The sequence below is a fragment of the Pteropus alecto genome, unplaced genomic scaffold, assembly GCF_000325575.1.
Source record: "Pteropus alecto unplaced genomic scaffold, ASM32557v1 scaffold69, whole genome shotgun sequence".
In the NCBI taxonomy this organism is placed as follows: Eukaryota; Metazoa; Chordata; class Mammalia; order Chiroptera; family Pteropodidae; genus Pteropus; species Pteropus alecto.
The window spans coordinates 6,965,302-6,983,266 of NW_006494610.1; the positions used below are offsets into that span (position 1 = coordinate 6,965,302).

Genomic DNA, 17,965 nt, shown 5'->3' on the forward strand with positions numbered 1-17,965 from the left:
AACACCATGCATTGGAATAATTCTTCATATCGTACAAATTGTTTTGTCACCCATTGTCTCATTTTATCTCACCTGGTAGATGAGGTATGCATTGCAGATATTCTTATCCCTGTATTCTGAGTAAGCAATCAGCGAGAGGGCTAGGATGACTGACAGAAGAACACACAGCTAGAAATTTTCTGAATCATCCGTATAACCCATATCCTGTCACTAGGCCTAAACATTTGTGTTTTAAATACATTGGCTCCTTTGAAATCAAAACGTCCTGATTTTGGTAAAAGCAATTGTTATTTACTTATTTGTTATTTATCACTCAAATTCTTACAAATGATTAGAAGTGCTAGAAATGATGGTAGAATACAATTTAGACTAGCTCTACTTACATGATCCTCTTTTCTGAAGGCTGATAATTAAGCTGCCACAAACCGAGGAAATAAAATCCTCTCACTGTACAAGTGCAATGCAGCAGTAAGGAGGATCTGTAGAGGAGGCCGTGTGTACATCTGTAGTAATTTCTTTCAAGGGTGATAAAATTGTCCCTAAAGAGCTTTTTAAATATTTTTTTCTGAGATTTTCAGCAAATTTCTTTTTGAAGTAGCATAAAATATGGGTCAGGCAAGAATTATGGAGTGAGCCAGAAGGAACTTTTTTCCCCCCCAGGGTTCAGTTGCATGCTAGGAAACCTGAAGGGAAAGAATAGATTGTACCAGATCATCCTGATACCTAAACAACTCTCTGTTTGTATTTAGAGATTCCCCCCCAATTTTTTTCAAGCCAATTGGTTTGGTTGAACACAGGCCTTGCCATTTCAGAACATGACACCAACAAGAGAAGAGAGTTTTAAAAGTGGTTTGTTTTTTTAAATCATACCAAAAATAAAACAAATTGATGCATTCTTAAAACCTTGAGAATGAATTTACTTGACACATATATTACATTTTAAGTGCAGTTTGACATTTCTGAACTATTTTTGATACTAAGATTGTAGGTGACTTTTAAATTTTGAACCAGTAATACAAAATGAATAGAAATATCCCTCCACTCTAGGCAATAAAATAAGAACCATTGGAATAGATTGGAGGGATTAGATGAGAAGATGAATCATTGAATTAGTTGCGTGAGGGAATTATGACTGAGTGCCTTGGTGGGACTGAATTGTAGGAGAAAAGCCTGAAGCTACTTCCACAGACCGCTGCTGGAAACTCCACTTTCAATAAGGCTTGTTGCGGCACCTGTCAGAGCTTCATATCCATATGTTACCATGGGAAACTCTTACTAAGCCATCACTCTGTGGGAGCTGCTCTCTTGGGCATGTGGTCGCGGGTGGATGGGTTGGGAAGCAGGGCGGGCACTGGGAATGGAGGGAATTGTTGGTTACAAAAAGTAGTAGCTAATCAGTGTTTCATTCTCTTCCAATGGGAAGTAGAAAGTCACTTTTGATCAGAAAGAATTTAGCATTCTGGTTTTGGAAAGGAAAGAGTTCAAAGGGAAATCAAGGAGAAGAGAAATCAGAATGAGTTTGTTTGGAGGTGAAGTCTTTTGTAACATTTGTAACAGGTCAATAAAAACAGATTTACATTCATTTCAATGTGTTCATAAAAAAACCTTAAAAAATAAAACCTTGGATAGTTTAATATAAAAAGTTGAAACTGTAATGATGTGAACACAGAAAAGATTCAAGAAAATCTGAGAGAATCAAATTAGATAATTTCAACTTTCAAAGTTCTATGCCTATTTCTCTGTAAGTCTCTGTGAAAACCAAAATCTCTTCTAAAGTTTTGTTTTTTTTTAAGAGTTCTTATATTTTCTTAGAATGATTGATTATGCATTTTCAACTCTTTCTGTAGTCATATAAAATTTATTGCCAGAACTATCTCTGTAATACATATATAGCAACAGACAGTACATGAATAATTCTGATCATATGACATCATTGTCTCCTGTTTATGACCTTCCTTCACAAGGGTGATTCCACTGACCTACCATCTAGCCATGGGTCTGCATAGAGCCATCCACATAAAGTATGTCTGATTCACACTGGGTATTTACATGTTCATTTCATCTGACTTGAATAGCAAGACCAACTGGTCTGTCTAAGTATCAAACTTGTTTTCCGTCTGTGCCTTAGTCAAATGATCTAGCTATGGACATATGTAATTGGGCATGACTATTAATATATGATCTGACAAGAAGAGAAAGACCTAATTTTAACATGCCAAAGTCCCTTAAATGCTATTTACGACATGTCTTTAACAACATGAAACTTAATTTTTAAAAGGCAAATTATTGTACTTTGGGCTCGAGGAAATTATTTTCTAAAAGTTAATTTATGAAATTACCACCAGGGAGTAGAACCCTGAGGAAATGAGACAGACAAGTAAATGCTGATAAAGGAAAAGTAAGAAGCTTGGAATGTGAGAAGGCTGATGGGGACAAGTGCAGGGCCCTGGATAGACTGTATGATGTGAGCGTGGGCCTGGGAACATTGTAATCTGGTAGCGGGGATCAAGGAACCAGGGAAATGCTACCTAAGGAGAAGGATAGTGATTCCAAGACCATAATCTGGCTACTTAACAGTATTGCCTAAATCCAGGTATCTAACCAAGAATTACTTGATTTTTTTCCACTTTTCATCTGCATGTATCACATTATGTAAAATCATGATATTTCACCCATTCTTTATTGTACAAGATAATCTGGGGTGAGAGAGAGGGGGAACCTATGAATACAGGAGAGGATGAAAGGAACCTTCGTGTGTACTGAGGCAGATTGGGAAAATATGCTTTTTTCTTTTCATTTTATTGCGGTTTTGAATGTGTAAATACACAATTAATCGTTGAGGAGCCAAAAAAAAAAAAAAGCTTATGGATTTTAAATATGTTTTAAGATACTGAAAGATAAAAATTAATAAATCAGTTAAATGAATCATTTGAAGAAAAACTGATCAAAATATTAATATTGATATTACAAATCAAATAACTGATAATTTTTTAAAGAAGAAAATGCTTGATAAAAGTCAGGAACATGGGTCTCTATTTTTAAACATCTAAGAAAGAAATTAGAATAAAATTTCTGCTCTACTTGTTTTTAAAAGAACACAGAAGGAAAATTTGCTTTTTCTGATTACAAACTCAAAACCATATTATTTTAAATTTTCTAGGCCATATCACATTTTTATCTGGCTTTATATAAAATGAACTTGGAATCTATATAGAGAGATATAGAAATGAACTTTTTTATACTATGTAATTCAAATTTCTATATAAATCTCTTATATACATTCAGTTTTAGTTTGTCGTAAAGCATTCTCATTGCTAATGACATTTGATAAAGTAACTAACTATTGAGTTACTACTTTAGCTCCAACCAACTATTAATATGCAAGAAAATTAAAAAGATTTTATATACAGGAAACCCTTTTGGAAGAATTTGCATCATTTAATGCCTTCCAAATATCATTATTTATTCTGGGTTTCTGTATACCATAAGTAGCTTTTTAAAGCAAAAATAGAACAGACAAGCAAACTGTTATGATACATTAATTTTTAATTCAGAACTTGTGCTCCTAGAGTTGTGAAGTTCTGGGTAGAACAACTTTTTAGAAAGCTTAGAAGCTGAGAAAAGTTAAAAGGTTAATGATATCAATAATAATAAATCTTTTCAAGAGAGGCTAACAACTTAACGTTTTTTAGTATAAAAAAATAAAAGACACCATAGTGATCACAAAATATATAGTGGTTTAGGATAACTATCAAAAAAGCTGGTGCTAATTGGTTTCTTCTTATTTTCACAGTTAACACTTCTTTCTATCACTATAGATCTAGATCAGTATTTCTCAGTGTGTCTGTCGACCCCTGGGCATTCCATAGACCCTTTTAAGGGTTTATTAGGTCAAAAAAATTCTTAAGAATATTGAAATGTTATTTTCCTTTTTCACTCTCATTCTTTCTCAAGCATACAGTGAAGTTTTCCTGCATTTACATGCGATGTCAGGACATCATTGCTTTGATGACTAATGGAAAATGTATTGTTGATTATTTTTAATTTTTCTTAATTTTGAATATGACAAATATTGATAGATATAATACATAAAACAAAGTTCTTTGAGGGAATTCAGTAATTTTTAAAAATGTAAAAGACATCTTGAGATCAAAATGTTTGAGCCAATGATCTATACCCATGCACAATCGTAATTTTTCCAATAGCCAAAGGCATTGAATAATTAGAGGTTTCTTCCAAAATACAGTTATCATATTTATCTTTAAATTTTGTATTCCTTATATCTGTTATATTGCATTTCAGAATCCTTTCTTTCTTTTCTCATTTAATTTTAATTTATAATTTTTAAGATTGACCAAGAGCAATTTTCATTTTATATTTTTATTCAAAATATTTTATTGGGAATGATTTAAATTAAATTATGATTATATGTCCATGTTCATTACTTCTTACTTTCAGAATCTGACTGGTAAGTTGCCTGTCAGCTTTAATTCAGCTGTTCTCGACCTAAGGTGGAGTAAGAGTATTATAAAGGTAGAATAAATTTTATTTGTGTCCTTATCTTGAAGATAAACTTCATTGAAAAAAGCAATTGTTTATGTTACTTTTTTTTATTTTCTATTGCATTATCTGTATTATTGTACCATTTACTACATATTAATTATGTTGGCATAACTAACAATAAAAAAACTGAAGATCATCACTTTGATTCAAATTTGAGGAAAAATTAAGTTTCTTACCTCTTACCAAATTTTTGATTACTAATTTTCAAGGATATAATTTAGCACGTTTTAAGTAATTAAAGCTAAAAAGAGAATTCTGAAAATATGTATCATTTATAAAAAATATTATCTGAATTACCTGTATTAGTTGTTCATTTATTTACATTCATAAACACATTTATTTTTAATGAATGTTATGTTCCAGAACCTCGTTAAAGTGTTAATGATACTGCAGTGAACAAAATAGACAAAAATCAATGGCCCTGTGAATCTGCCATCTTAGTAATATTTATTGAATAACCAATTAAAGATATCTGGGAAGAATTATGAAGAATGAGAAAGCATGAGTTCTGTCTACCTTCAACTGAGATTGGAAAAGAAAAATGCAGTTAGTTATCGACTTAAGTTTTTATATAACTAAACATCATTATGTTTAGAAATATGCCGAAACATAATTAATTATATTTTTATTTGTTCTGGCTTTGATTCTTTCTAATAATCTTTCCAGTCCACTGGGATATAATTAACTACAAGAGGAGAGAAATCTTTTGAAAACAATCTATTTGGAGGAGGTAGAAAGATTAAGGAAATTAACTAGAGACGTTAGGTCCCAGAGGACTGGACATGGATTTATCAAATAATTGTCTGAACTCTTTTTTACTTTGTGACCATTGACTACATTTGAATGATATCAAAAATAATATTCGGTGTTTGTTGTAGCAGTAGCCACATAAATCAGTCTACCATTATTAATTTGTATTTAATTTGTATTTGTTTATCCTGGAAATATATTTCCTTTGGGCAGGATTTTTATGTAAATCAAACCATTTAGATTCCATTTAAGGACTGTTATCCTTGTTATCTAAGTATTCATGATCTAAATTGTCAGTTTTAGGATTATGTAAAAACATTTCTCAAAACTGACTACTTTTATAATTACTTTTTACTGAAACAATCTTGCATATTTTGCAAGCAAACCCCAAGAGAGAGGATATTTCTGCTTCGAAGGAAAATGAAATGAATATTGAAAAATTAAGAGTTGCCTTTAAAAATGTGAATGTTTTTTCTTTCAAATATCATCCTGCTATTAACCTTTTAATGATGATCTTTAGTGTGTTGTAACAATTGTGCTAGAATCCTTTAGCACAAAACCAAAACTTGGCACTTTATAAATTCTTTATTTGTTCTATTTATTTGGACACAGCTGGAATTATAACTACATTTATTAAAGAGAAAATGAATTTATTTTCTTAATTTTCATTTTTGATCATGTCTTAATGAAACTTTTTTCCATTTTTACTATGACATTTTAGTCCCCACTTAAACTATATTTACTTTAAATGACTTCTTCCAAAACCAGTTCTAAATCAAAAACACCTTTAAAAAGAAAGATGCTCTTAAAAGGTAACATTATAGCATTAATGCAAGGACTATAGTATACTAGCCATCACGTATTATATTTACGTAAGAAAAAATTCTTCTCTACCATGTTATTAGTTAACTTTACCTTCATTTCCAAACACCTGTTATATTGAAATTATACATTATTACTTCTGTTCCCTGAAGTGATCATTGATCCTATTATCTACAAAGATAGAGAATGAATGATTAGTTAGTGAGTATGGAAAATACCTACAAATTACTGATAGTGTTAGGTAAAAACATGGAATTGATCATTACAAAGTCTTGAAAAATTCAGTCATAAAGCCAATGTGGATGAGAGGAAAGGGAGTGAACATGATTGCCTTTCTGGAAACAGCAAACAGAGGCATTACATCTCCATCTCCCTCTCTGAAAGAAGCTACTGTGTGAATATGGAATATGTTAAGGCATATATTTTAATTTTTATAAGAAAAAATGATACTGCAAAATTTCATTTCTCATCATTCATTATAACTTTCTGATATCTTTGTTTTTTAACCAATAATTTGTCATTTTAAAAAATATTTCAGTGCCATCCTTCCTTCACCTGACCTTCTCAAAAAAAGTTTACAAAAGTCAGAGTTACCTATTTTTAATACTTTTATTTGTGAAAACTTATAATTTAGGAATATGCAAACACACTTACAAATAGCTGTATTGAAACTACCTGTGCCATTTTTCTAGTGTCAAGATTTCTTTTAAATCTTCCCAATTGAATAATGAATATACTAGAGTAAATTTAGGAAAAAAAGATTCAACTTCTAATGTCCTCGTAAGACGCAACATCTCTTCTTAAATTAATACCCCTGAACTGTATTAGAAAACATAAAAAATGTGATTGGACATAATTCAAGGGAAAACCTGCCAAATAATGCTGGTAACAATGGAAATTGAAACCTGACATTTTCAGGTACATATTCACAACAAATCAACAAATGAGATAAAACTGCAAAATCTCTGGTAAAAATAAAAACAAAAACATTATTTCTAAAATAGCCAGATGGTTATTTCAGTTCCATTATTAAACTATTGGAATAAACAAAAGAATTATTCATTGATTTATCTTAATTTCAAACAGTTGATCTTAATTTCATAGACTGGATTAACATTATGATAAAGATAATATTAATACTTTATCAACCAAGTAATTTGGGAAATTATAAGCTACCTACATAATTCTTGAAATATTTAGAAATAACTTTGAGCTGAACCAAAAATATAAAACCAATGATGGAACATCACAAGCATCAAGGCTTTATACATTCCAAACACTGAATTATGAGGAAGACAGAGATCTCACAATCTTAATTTGAGATAATTGGATGTGATAGAAAAGTGGATTAACATTTTTTAGTTTTGATTCTTTCTCTCATTAATTAATGTGTGAACTGGAACAAGTCACTTAATCTTTACAGGGCTTAATTTTCTTATAGGTGATATGATGGGTCAGGAGCAGGTTATCGCTACCGTGTTTACCAGCTTTTAATTTTCCATAATTCTAAAACTAATGGTCTTCAAATCTGATCTTCAGACTTTGAGCACAGTGCTGCCATCGTGTGGTGGGGACAGTTCTGCAATTTTAAGTACTATCATAGAGGGAGAAAAAACAACAGAGCAACTGAAAGCAGATGTGCAGGCAAAGAGACACTATCAGGTTTAATTAAGGTTAGCCACAGTGAAGTAATAAAACAAAATGATGTCTCATCATCTATCATCTGAAGAAAATGAAGAGGTCAAAGAATAATTTAAAGCAGACTGAATTGCCTCAGAGAAGATAAAATTGTTTACCTGAAATGCCCCCTCAATAATTGAGTCAAAAATGATTCAATACTCTAGATTTTTTTCTCTAGACCAGGGAAGAAGGCTTATTCTATTACATATTTATTTAATACATCTTTCTTCTAATTGGTACTTGATAGTACAAATAGGAATTCACAAAGAAAGTACACACAAAAATGTAGACTCCAAAAATGTTTTATTATTAAATAAACCTCAATTCTTCGTAAAATAGACAGGCACATAATAAATCCATGTATTGCAGATCCAGATTTCTGAAACTCTGTTAAGAGTTGGAAGAGTAAAGCAGAAGAGTAATGTTTTAAGTATTACTTCTGGTAGAAAATTAAATGTAATTTCTCTCTGTGTATCGAGAGGTGGAATTGGCACTAGTGTCTGTAATAACACCCTCTGGTGGCTCCCATGGAATGTTACTACACACATCATATTTTATTGTTATTCCAATTTAAATATTTATATATAATGTCCATGGTCTGTTTTTAACTTTTTTAAGTTCTCAAAGTTATTTTGTTTTGTGTTTAGTATATTGTCATTAAATATTTTTTCAATCGAACCAGTTTTGTGGGGATTGGGAAAACAACATTTAGTTGAGTGATCACATTTTTGTACACAGTGTGACAGATTAAAGTTTCATTCCGATTTTTAAAGCTACAAAAAAGTTGAATTACCCAAAGTTTTCTTAACAAAAACATGAGGGAAAAAAATTCCTATTATCAAGTGGTGCTATTGATGAAAGATTTATAAATTGCATAAAGCACATTGCCAGATAAAAAGTGAAATATTACTAACCCATTCAGATGGCTTAGTTTGGATAAGGGAAAGATTATTAATTTTATTATTATTATTTCATTAAAAATTGCTTCAGTATAGTTCCAGGATAAGCTTTTAAGAATGCTACCATGGAGAAAAGACATCCTCTGCTTTGAACAATGACATGAATGTAACAACTACAATCAAAGATAGAAAGTAATCATTGCCAATAAGACCAATAAGATATGATAAGGCCAATAAGATATGACCTTGTGCTCTGAGAGTACAGATATAGAAGAGCTCAATTCTGAATGGTAAGATGAGAAAAATGCATGAATCAGGGCTTTTACTGATCTGAGCTGGGCCTTTATTGATAAATATAATTTAGATATGAAAAAGTGATAGGGGCAAAGGTAGCATAACAAAATTGGAGAGAATAGCCTCAGCTCTCAGGATAAAGAAAGCCAAACCAAAGAAGCCAGAGTGAGTCCTGAGGGGGCTTCCATGGAAAGCATATGAAGGAGAATTACCAGGGATACCTTTAAAAAGGAGCAGATGATAAAGGACTTTGAGAGGCAAATGAAAGAATTTTTCTGAAACTGCTTTTGCCCAGTAAAAAGCAAAGGTCCATTCTGCATTTTAATTGAATTTATTTTAAAAAACTAACCAAATGTTAGGCTATCTAACGCTACCCTACACTTAAATACCAGGTTAAGAATAAGAATAAGAATAAGAAATTTGATCAAGTACCAGATGTTTTATCACAGCACTGGATTTATTTGAATTAATCACCTAACTTCCAGCTACTCCAAATTTCTTTAGACTCAAAGTTACTTATAATTTGTTTTGCAAAGATGTTAAGTAGACTGAGACTTAATCCAATATATGTATAATGTTCCATAGATTTGGTTTTCTTTCTTTTTATATTTCTTATAAAACATTACTTACTTGCATTTAAATTGGCAGCACATGCACAGGCTTTCCAAATGAGATTTTTCTATTTACCTAGACAAGATAAAAAAAACTTTTTCCTTAAAGTTATTTCTAGCCTTCATCCTTTCTTCTTCTTATATTGTTTTCCATTCTGTACACATCTCAAATTTCCCAGAAGAGGAATAGAACTAGAAATTGCATCAGGCAAAGTTAAAGTTTACAAAAGAAAAGATGGAACATTTTTAAATGTAAATAATGACATCTTTTCTATAATGTAGCTATTTTGATACATTATGAGAGCACTCTTGGATGAAAATTGTTTTACTTTAGTAAAAATAAATCAATTTAAAATTAATATATATTAATTAAGGTTTGTCTTTGAAAATAGTATATCGAGATTTTCCAGTTGATAAAGGATTTTTTTATTCAATGTCATACTAAAAACTATTAACAGTCTCGATTGGATTATATAATGCCAATCAAAAAGTATGACAGCTTTCTTTTGTTTACAACCAATTGACTAATATGACTCATGTGGTTGATTATACAGTTCAAATTGCTTTATAAATGATTTTAATTTTATATCAGTCATATTACCTTTACATTTTGAAAGTTATTCTTTTTAAAATTATTTTCTTTAACACTAAATACAATATATGGGTTTCTTCTACAAAAATCAAATAAAATATTAAACATTATGACTATCATTCTGTTTCTGCAGATATAGCTATGGGTTACTAGTAATTCATTGGTCACTGGCTATTTAACAGAATTCAAGCCTTATTCTAAATAGCTATTCCCAACTTATAGACATCTGATATATAATTGACTAATAAACGTTTCTTCCTTTTTCACTCTTCTGAGAAAGTGATCCTACTATCACTGGAATATATATTATAAACTTTTCTGGTGGCTTTAGAGAATCCATTGTCCTGAAATGAAAGAAAGAAAGAAGTGGGGAAGAGCTGCTTTACCAGCCTTGATCCTGACTACTCTGATGGCTTCCCTGCCCTCAAATGGTATCCCTCAAAATGTCTGTAATTATCGCTTCAGTTGGTTATGTTGATTATACTAAAATTCCACCACATCGAGTTATTGTATTTGTATATGATCCTTAAGAAAAATGCAGAAACCTTAGGATCATTAAACAATTATCAACTATTCACCCATTAGTGTGAATCTATCCAACTGCTTAAAAAACTCCTAATCAAACAGAGATGTATTTATGGAAGAGAGACTCATGATTTTGTAGCCTAGAACATGTCTAGAATTAGAAGATACCCAAGGCAAATTCATCATCAGGGACTACGTACACTCAAAGATACTAGAGAACAGCCATTGACAGTAGAGCCCTGATGAAGAGGTTGGGGTATATGGCAAGATATAAAATACTGGGTTCTTGCTTTATTTTATCTTACTTCCCATATCATGATCTTATGACATAGGCATTACTGACCCCATTATGTTCAAATGAGGAAACTGAACTTTAGTCTTACTCCACAATAAGTTGAGATGCAAAACCATGTCAATATGATCAAAGCTCATACTCTTAAACTCTGACCATATGGCAGAAGATAAATAACAATTTCAAAAATCTGCCTAGAGAAGTTTCTCTCTACAGAAACAAAAGAAAACACTTGCCTTCTCTTTTTTTTCCAGCAAAAGTTCCCCCCACAAATCTCCTCTAATCTAGAATTCTACTAACAATATTGACATTATACTCCTACTACTGCATAATTTGCAGCACAGAATTATTACGTTTCTATGGAAATAAGAATTCTTACATCAAAAAATAATCAAGCTGATGAAATTTTTAAAACAAGTCCTAATCATAAACTAAGAAATGCCTAAAAGGAAACAAATATCTTCAAATTGAATAACCTGTGGAGATAGTTGATAGAGCAACATACAAATAAGCACAGAATTTTCAATCATTTCTTGAAATTGTCTGTTCTATTTTTCATCTTCACGTCTCAAGAAAAAAAACAGATTATTCGATATTAATACGAAAAATAATTAAGAAAATTTTTTCTTATCTTGTTATTTCTATCTACGCAAGTGTTTCTAAACTCCTTCTCTAAAAAATAGCCATATCTTTATTGCAATACTGTACAAATAAGCCACAAACGATAATAATAATAGAATAGTTACGTGCTATTTATCTCAGTCTAAAAATATGATGGTTTATTCCTAAAAGCAATTGTTTTTTCCTTTATGTCCAAGAAAAACAATCAAGTATGTTAGTGTGGCCACTATGCTTTATTGGTTAAGGGACAGAAAATGAAAGGCAGGTTAGGAAATGTGGAGTTCTTGCTACAGCTGTTTCTTTATACATGTAAATGAAGAAAACGCATCATAATGCATTTGGAGATCAATGGGAGTATCACTGATTGACTGTGGTGTTGACTCTTCCCACACCATGCAGCAAAGCCTACCAATCACCGGCCTGCAGAAAGCTCCGTGTCCACCGGCTCCTCGGGCAGCAGCTTTGGCAGTGGCTATAGCGTGGACAGTGAAGGAAGCAGCAGCACTGCAGGGGAGACTAATCTATTTCCTATTCCAAGGATGTAAGTGGTTCTTTTTTTCTCACTACAAAGCTAACAGCATTATGAGTAAGCTTTTCTTAACATTTAACAGGAAATAACTAGATAATTAGCCAATTCTGAGCAATTGTCCCTGAAGCACTTCAACTGGCCATGCCTACATAAAAAAAAAAAAAAAAAGATTGTTCAGAAGAAATTGGATTAATTTAGTTAATTCTAAGGGTGAATACTGGGCACTACCAGTACTACTTAATTAATTCAATCTGTATTTAACAGAAACACTGCTAAAATAATAATTTAGCCATGCCTGCATCATTCTTTAATCACATAATGACCAAATAAAAACAGCATTGATATTTGAAATAAACATAGCTTTATTTACTTTGAATTGGGAGAGATTTAAACATATTTAAAGAACTCAAATTTTACATTTGAAATTGATAACATACTGAGCTACTCACATAGATTTTTCAACTGTAAATATTGCTACAATTAAAAAGAAGATTTTGTGTTTTCATATTTTCCAGAAGAAATAGCAAGTAGTACATAGTACATAGTACATGAGTAGATAAACTTGGAGTAAAGTTCATTGGTAATGTGTTAAGCTTCAAGAAAATCATATTGCAAATCAAATGCAAAAATAAGGCAGATTGTGTTCAGAATGTGTTAGAATGGGTTTAGTCATATTGGTGGCAAAATTTAGCAGCATCCAAGATAAATATGTAGGTTATGTCTGTTCCAGTAACAAAAATGAAAGTTCCTGACCTTCCCTTCTCCTCCCCAGTAACTAGTTTTCTGGGTTTTCAAAAACACCACTGGGCCACCCTTCCTCAGATTCCAGGCCAGGGTGAATCCAGCTGTGAGCTAACAATGACTTTGAATTTTTAAAAGTTTGAAAAAGAAAAACAAACAAACAAACAAAAACAGAAGAAGAATATATGTTGTGACGTGAAAATTATATAAAATTGAAATTTCAGGGCTCATAAATTAAGTTTTATTGGAACACAGACACACCCATTTGCTTATGTGTTGTCTAATGCTGTTCACATTATAGGGGCAATCTTGAGTGGTTGCAACAGAGACCATTCACATTACTTATTATGTGGCAGTTTACAGAAAGAGCAGTGGTCCCCTGGTCTGGCACCTTGTTAAAGGGTCTTTTTCCTTTTCTCCAATGTTGAGTGAAGCCTTCTTTGAGAGTGGAACTTCTATTTCTCTTTCTTTTATTATCACTTTTTAAATAAATCTTTCCTTTTGATCTCCAGAATACTACTAATATTTAGATAACAGATCCATTTACAAAAGCAAAATAATAGGGAAAACGGATTTGTACTGTGAAAAAAAGTGTTTATTTTGTGATGTTCGAGTTACACTTTTCCTACTGAAATTGATTATTTCATTACTTATTTTTTTTTTGATACTTAGGTTATGAATCAATAGAGTTATTTGTATTTAATCAGTTCTTTTTATTATAAACCATTTCTAAAAGGAGTAGTTTTCAGCCTCTGATGATCCAGTTTGACAGAGCAGAATTTCAGCAAATTCATTAAATTCTTCTCTCTAAATTATAAATATCATACAAATCTGTAAAGGTTTTACACCACATATCACTTAATATCCTTTCAATTTATCCATACCTTTTAAAATAAATAATTTAACACTGATGATAAAGTTATAACTTTCAGAGAGTAAACCACATTTTTTCCTCAATAGCTGAATGTCTGAAGGGGAAGGAGATTATGTATTTTTTACATACATACCACATTCCAATTTTGTTTTTTCCCATTTTCCTGTTTCTCTTATGAATGAAAGCCTTTCGAAACTGCCTACGAGGCTATTGTTTTTCCATATGAGCACAGAAAAAAATTCTCTCTTTTAAAGCATTGCAGGATGATGTTAGAGCAGTATTTGGTAGTTCCTTCGTATGCCCCTTTGTGTCTAACAGTTACTGCTTGGGCTAACATAAATGCTCAATACATATTTGGTGACTGATTAAGAAATATAAACTACAAACTATGTAGTCAAAATGTTCTAAACTGAAGATTATTTACTGAGAATTCAGAAAAATTACATCGTTCACACGACCCACAGTTACATTTCCTTTGTACATATGTGGCTTCACATTGCTGCAAAAGTTTTCTCTATAATCTTAGAAATGCACCTAATATACATTTTGGCTAAGTATCTAATGTTAAAATTAGTTTTCACTAGAAGCAAAGACTGTAGCTGACTATCACCATTATAATATGAAATCTAGGACTCAAGATCAATAAAAAAATTATCAAAAATGTATTATATTACAATTACTAAAAATTGTAATTATTTTGTGAGAGTTTGGCATGGTATAGGAATTTTTCAGTACTCTCATCTGCTCTATTAGCACTGCTAATAGGATTCCTCACTTTCAATTCTCTTCGGCTCAGTAATGATACGTTTTGTCTTTCTACTAGTATAGTATATTACTAAAAGTGAGATTGCTACTAAATTATTAAGTTTATCTCCTTGTCTAATTGTGACAGACACAGCAGAGTTAATTTTTTAAAACTTATCGACCAACTTATCTTGAATCTCACAGAAACAATTTAAAAAGCTTAGTAATGAGAATCACATGACTGCAACACAGCATTACAGAAAAGTCTGTCAGTGGGATTTTTCTTTCTTTTTTTCTTTCTTTTTTTGGGGGGAGGTGGTGGTTCCTCGAATAGTGGCTTTAACACTATCTTTTTTTTCTTTTTTTCTGTTCCCATAACCTTACTCCCTTCCTCTTTGGCAGTCATCAATTTGCTCTCTATAGCAATAGGTCTGTTTCTGTTTTATGTTGTTTATTTGTTTGTTTATTTTTTAAGATTTCACAAATAAATGAGATTATACAGTATTTGTCTGCCTTATTTCACTTAGAATAATACTCTCCAGGTCCATCCATGTTGTTGCAAGTGGCAAAATTTCATTCTTCTATATAGCTAAATAATATTTATATGTACACATACATGTGTGTATATATGTATGTGTGTGTGTGTGTGTGTGTGTGTGTGTGTGTGTGTGTGTAGAGAGAGAGAGAGAGAGGTCTATATCTAGGTTGTTACCATATCTTGGCTATTATAAAATAATACTGCAATGAACATAGGGGTGCATATATCTTTTCAAATTAATGTTTTTGTTTTCTTTGGATAAATAACTCAGAAGTAGAATTGTTGCATTATATGGCAGCTCTATTTTTAATTTTTTTGATGAATTTTTATACTATTGTCCACAGTGGCGACACCAATTTATATTCTCACTAACATGTGTATGAGGGTTTCCTTTTCTCCACATCCTCAACAGCACCTGATGTTTGTTAATTTATTGATAATAACCATTTTCAACAGGTGTGGGGTGATAGCTCATGGTTGTTTTAGTTTGCATTTTCTTGATGATTAGTGACGTTGAGCATCTTTTCACATGTCCGTTGGCCATCTGTATGTCCTCTTAGGAAAAAACGTCTATTCAAGTCCTCTGTCCATTTTTTAATTGGATTGTTGAGGGGGTGTGGGGGTTGGTGTTAAGTTGTATGAGTTTTTTATGTATTTTGGATAGTAACCCCTTATCAGATGTATCATTTGTAAATATGTTCTTCTATTCAATAGGTTCTTTTTTGTCTTGTTGATGTTTTCCTTCACTATGGAAAAACTTTTAGTTTGATGTAGTCTCATTTATTTACTTTTCTTTTCATTTCTCTTGCCTGAGAAAATATATCCAAAAATATATTGCTAAGAGAGATGTCAAAGAACTTACTGCCTGTTTTCTTCTAGGAGTCTTATTGTTTCAGGTCTAACATTTAAGATCTTAATCCATTTTTAGTTTATTTTTGTATATGGTGTAAGAAAGTCCTTATTTCATTTTTTTTTTTTTTTTGCATGTATCTGTTCAGTTTTGCCAACACTTATTGAAGAGACTGTCTTTCCTGCTTCTATATCATTGTCTCCTTTGTCATGGATTAATTGACTATATAAGTGAGAATTTATTTCTGGCTCTCTATTCTATTCCATTGGTCTATACATATATTTTTATGCCATTATCATACTGTTTTAATTATTATAAATTTGTAGTAGATTTTTTGTATATATTCAGATGCAAACTATATATATATATATGTATCTATATGCACACACACATATATATAATATATACACACACACATATATATATATAGTGTTTAAACCTTTGATCTAGACTTGTCAAAATAAAGCAATGTAATGTCTTTCAAGATAAAATAATTTCTGAATTTACATCTGTTCCTTTTTCATATTCAGAACAATTGTCAGTAGAATAAAATAGTCTTTAGAGCAGTTTTCAAGTAAGATATAATTAGATTGTTTTTTAAATTTTTTCAATTACAATTGACATATAATATTATATTAATTTTAGATGTACAACATAGTGATTAAACATTTATGTGCCTTATAAAGTAATCACCCTAATAAGTCTAATACCCATCTGACACCATACATAGTTATAATGACTATATTCCATATGCTGTACTTTATATCTCCATGACAATTTTTATTATGGGCAATTTGTACTTTTAATCCTTTTCACCTTTTTCATCTACCCCTCAAACCTCTCACATCTGGCAACCATCATTTTGTTACTTTAGCCTTGTTATATAGTTTGGTATCAGGTTGCATGATACCTCCGATTTTGCTCTTCTTTCTCAATATTGCTTTGACTATTTAGGGTCTTTTGTAGTTCCATATAAATTTTAGGATTATTTGTTCTACTTCTGTGAAAAATGCCTTTGGTATTTTGATAGGGATTGCACTGAATCTGTAAATTGCTTTGGGTAGTAGTATTATTAGATTCTTAAGAAATAATTATGGTTACATTTTCAGTGGGTTCGGCAAACCAAGTATTTTCAGGAAAGTAAGAATTTTTAGTAAATAATGGCATGTTAGAATTATTGTTGAGAAACATAGTATTAAGATATTCTGTTGTTCAAGCACCCTTTTTAACAAGTAAGCATTTTTATTCCATTTTTTAGAACATCTTGCATAAGTATATGAGACAATTTTAAAATCTTGAATCATGAATTCTTCATCTATTTAGCCTTCCAAAAGTTTGAGGCTAAAACTAAAAGTGAGTAGCAGTCTCTGGCTGAATTCCAAAGCCATTATGTGCATACCTGTTTATTAATACTTTATATTTATTGAATGTTATGATATTTCAAGCATTGTGTTTAGCACTTTATATACATTTTGTCATATGATATTTTCATAACCAAAGGTAGCTAATGTTACTATCCTTGTATTGCAAATTCACCAGATTAAGTAGATTTGCTTTAAATGACACATAGCATAAAATAGTAAAGCCGGAAGCAGAGATGTAGCAGTCCGACTTCAAAAGCCAATATGCTACACACAACTGCAAACACAGGAAGAACTTGAAGGAAAACCACTAAGTGAAAAAGATTCTGTGTTATTATAATATTATTTTTATAAGTTAATTCAAAATTTCCCTTCTTGTCAAAGGATATATACGACTCATTATAAATAAGTTCCCATTTTAAAAAGAACACTATCTAGAACAATTTATTGTGTTTATACGTGCCATCCAGGTAATTTATTGCAGGTCTAAATATATGTTATTCTATTCTTGCAAACTTGTCCTCTTATTTGCTCTTAGGAGATCATAACTGAATATTGTATAACCTTTCATTTTCTTTATAAATAGAGGGAAGATGGGGCAGAATGGTCAAGAGCTTATAAAACAGCCAGGAGTAGGAGTCGGACTAGCAGACACTGAAGGTAAGTTAAAATTTACAAT

At 31.2% G+C, this 17,965-nt stretch overlaps 1 protein-coding gene across 1 annotated transcript in view; it reads left to right on the plus strand.

The window, feature by feature from the left end:
• PCLO (piccolo presynaptic cytomatrix protein) overlaps window positions 1-17,965 on the plus strand; it is a 352,477-nt gene that overhangs the window by 297,841 nt on the left and 36,671 nt on the right. The window contains 2 exon segments of the mRNA XM_006925736.2: window positions 12,049-12,190; window positions 17,873-17,946. Of these exon segments, the coding sequence (XP_006925798.1) occupies window positions 12,049-12,190; window positions 17,873-17,946 (216 nt within the window).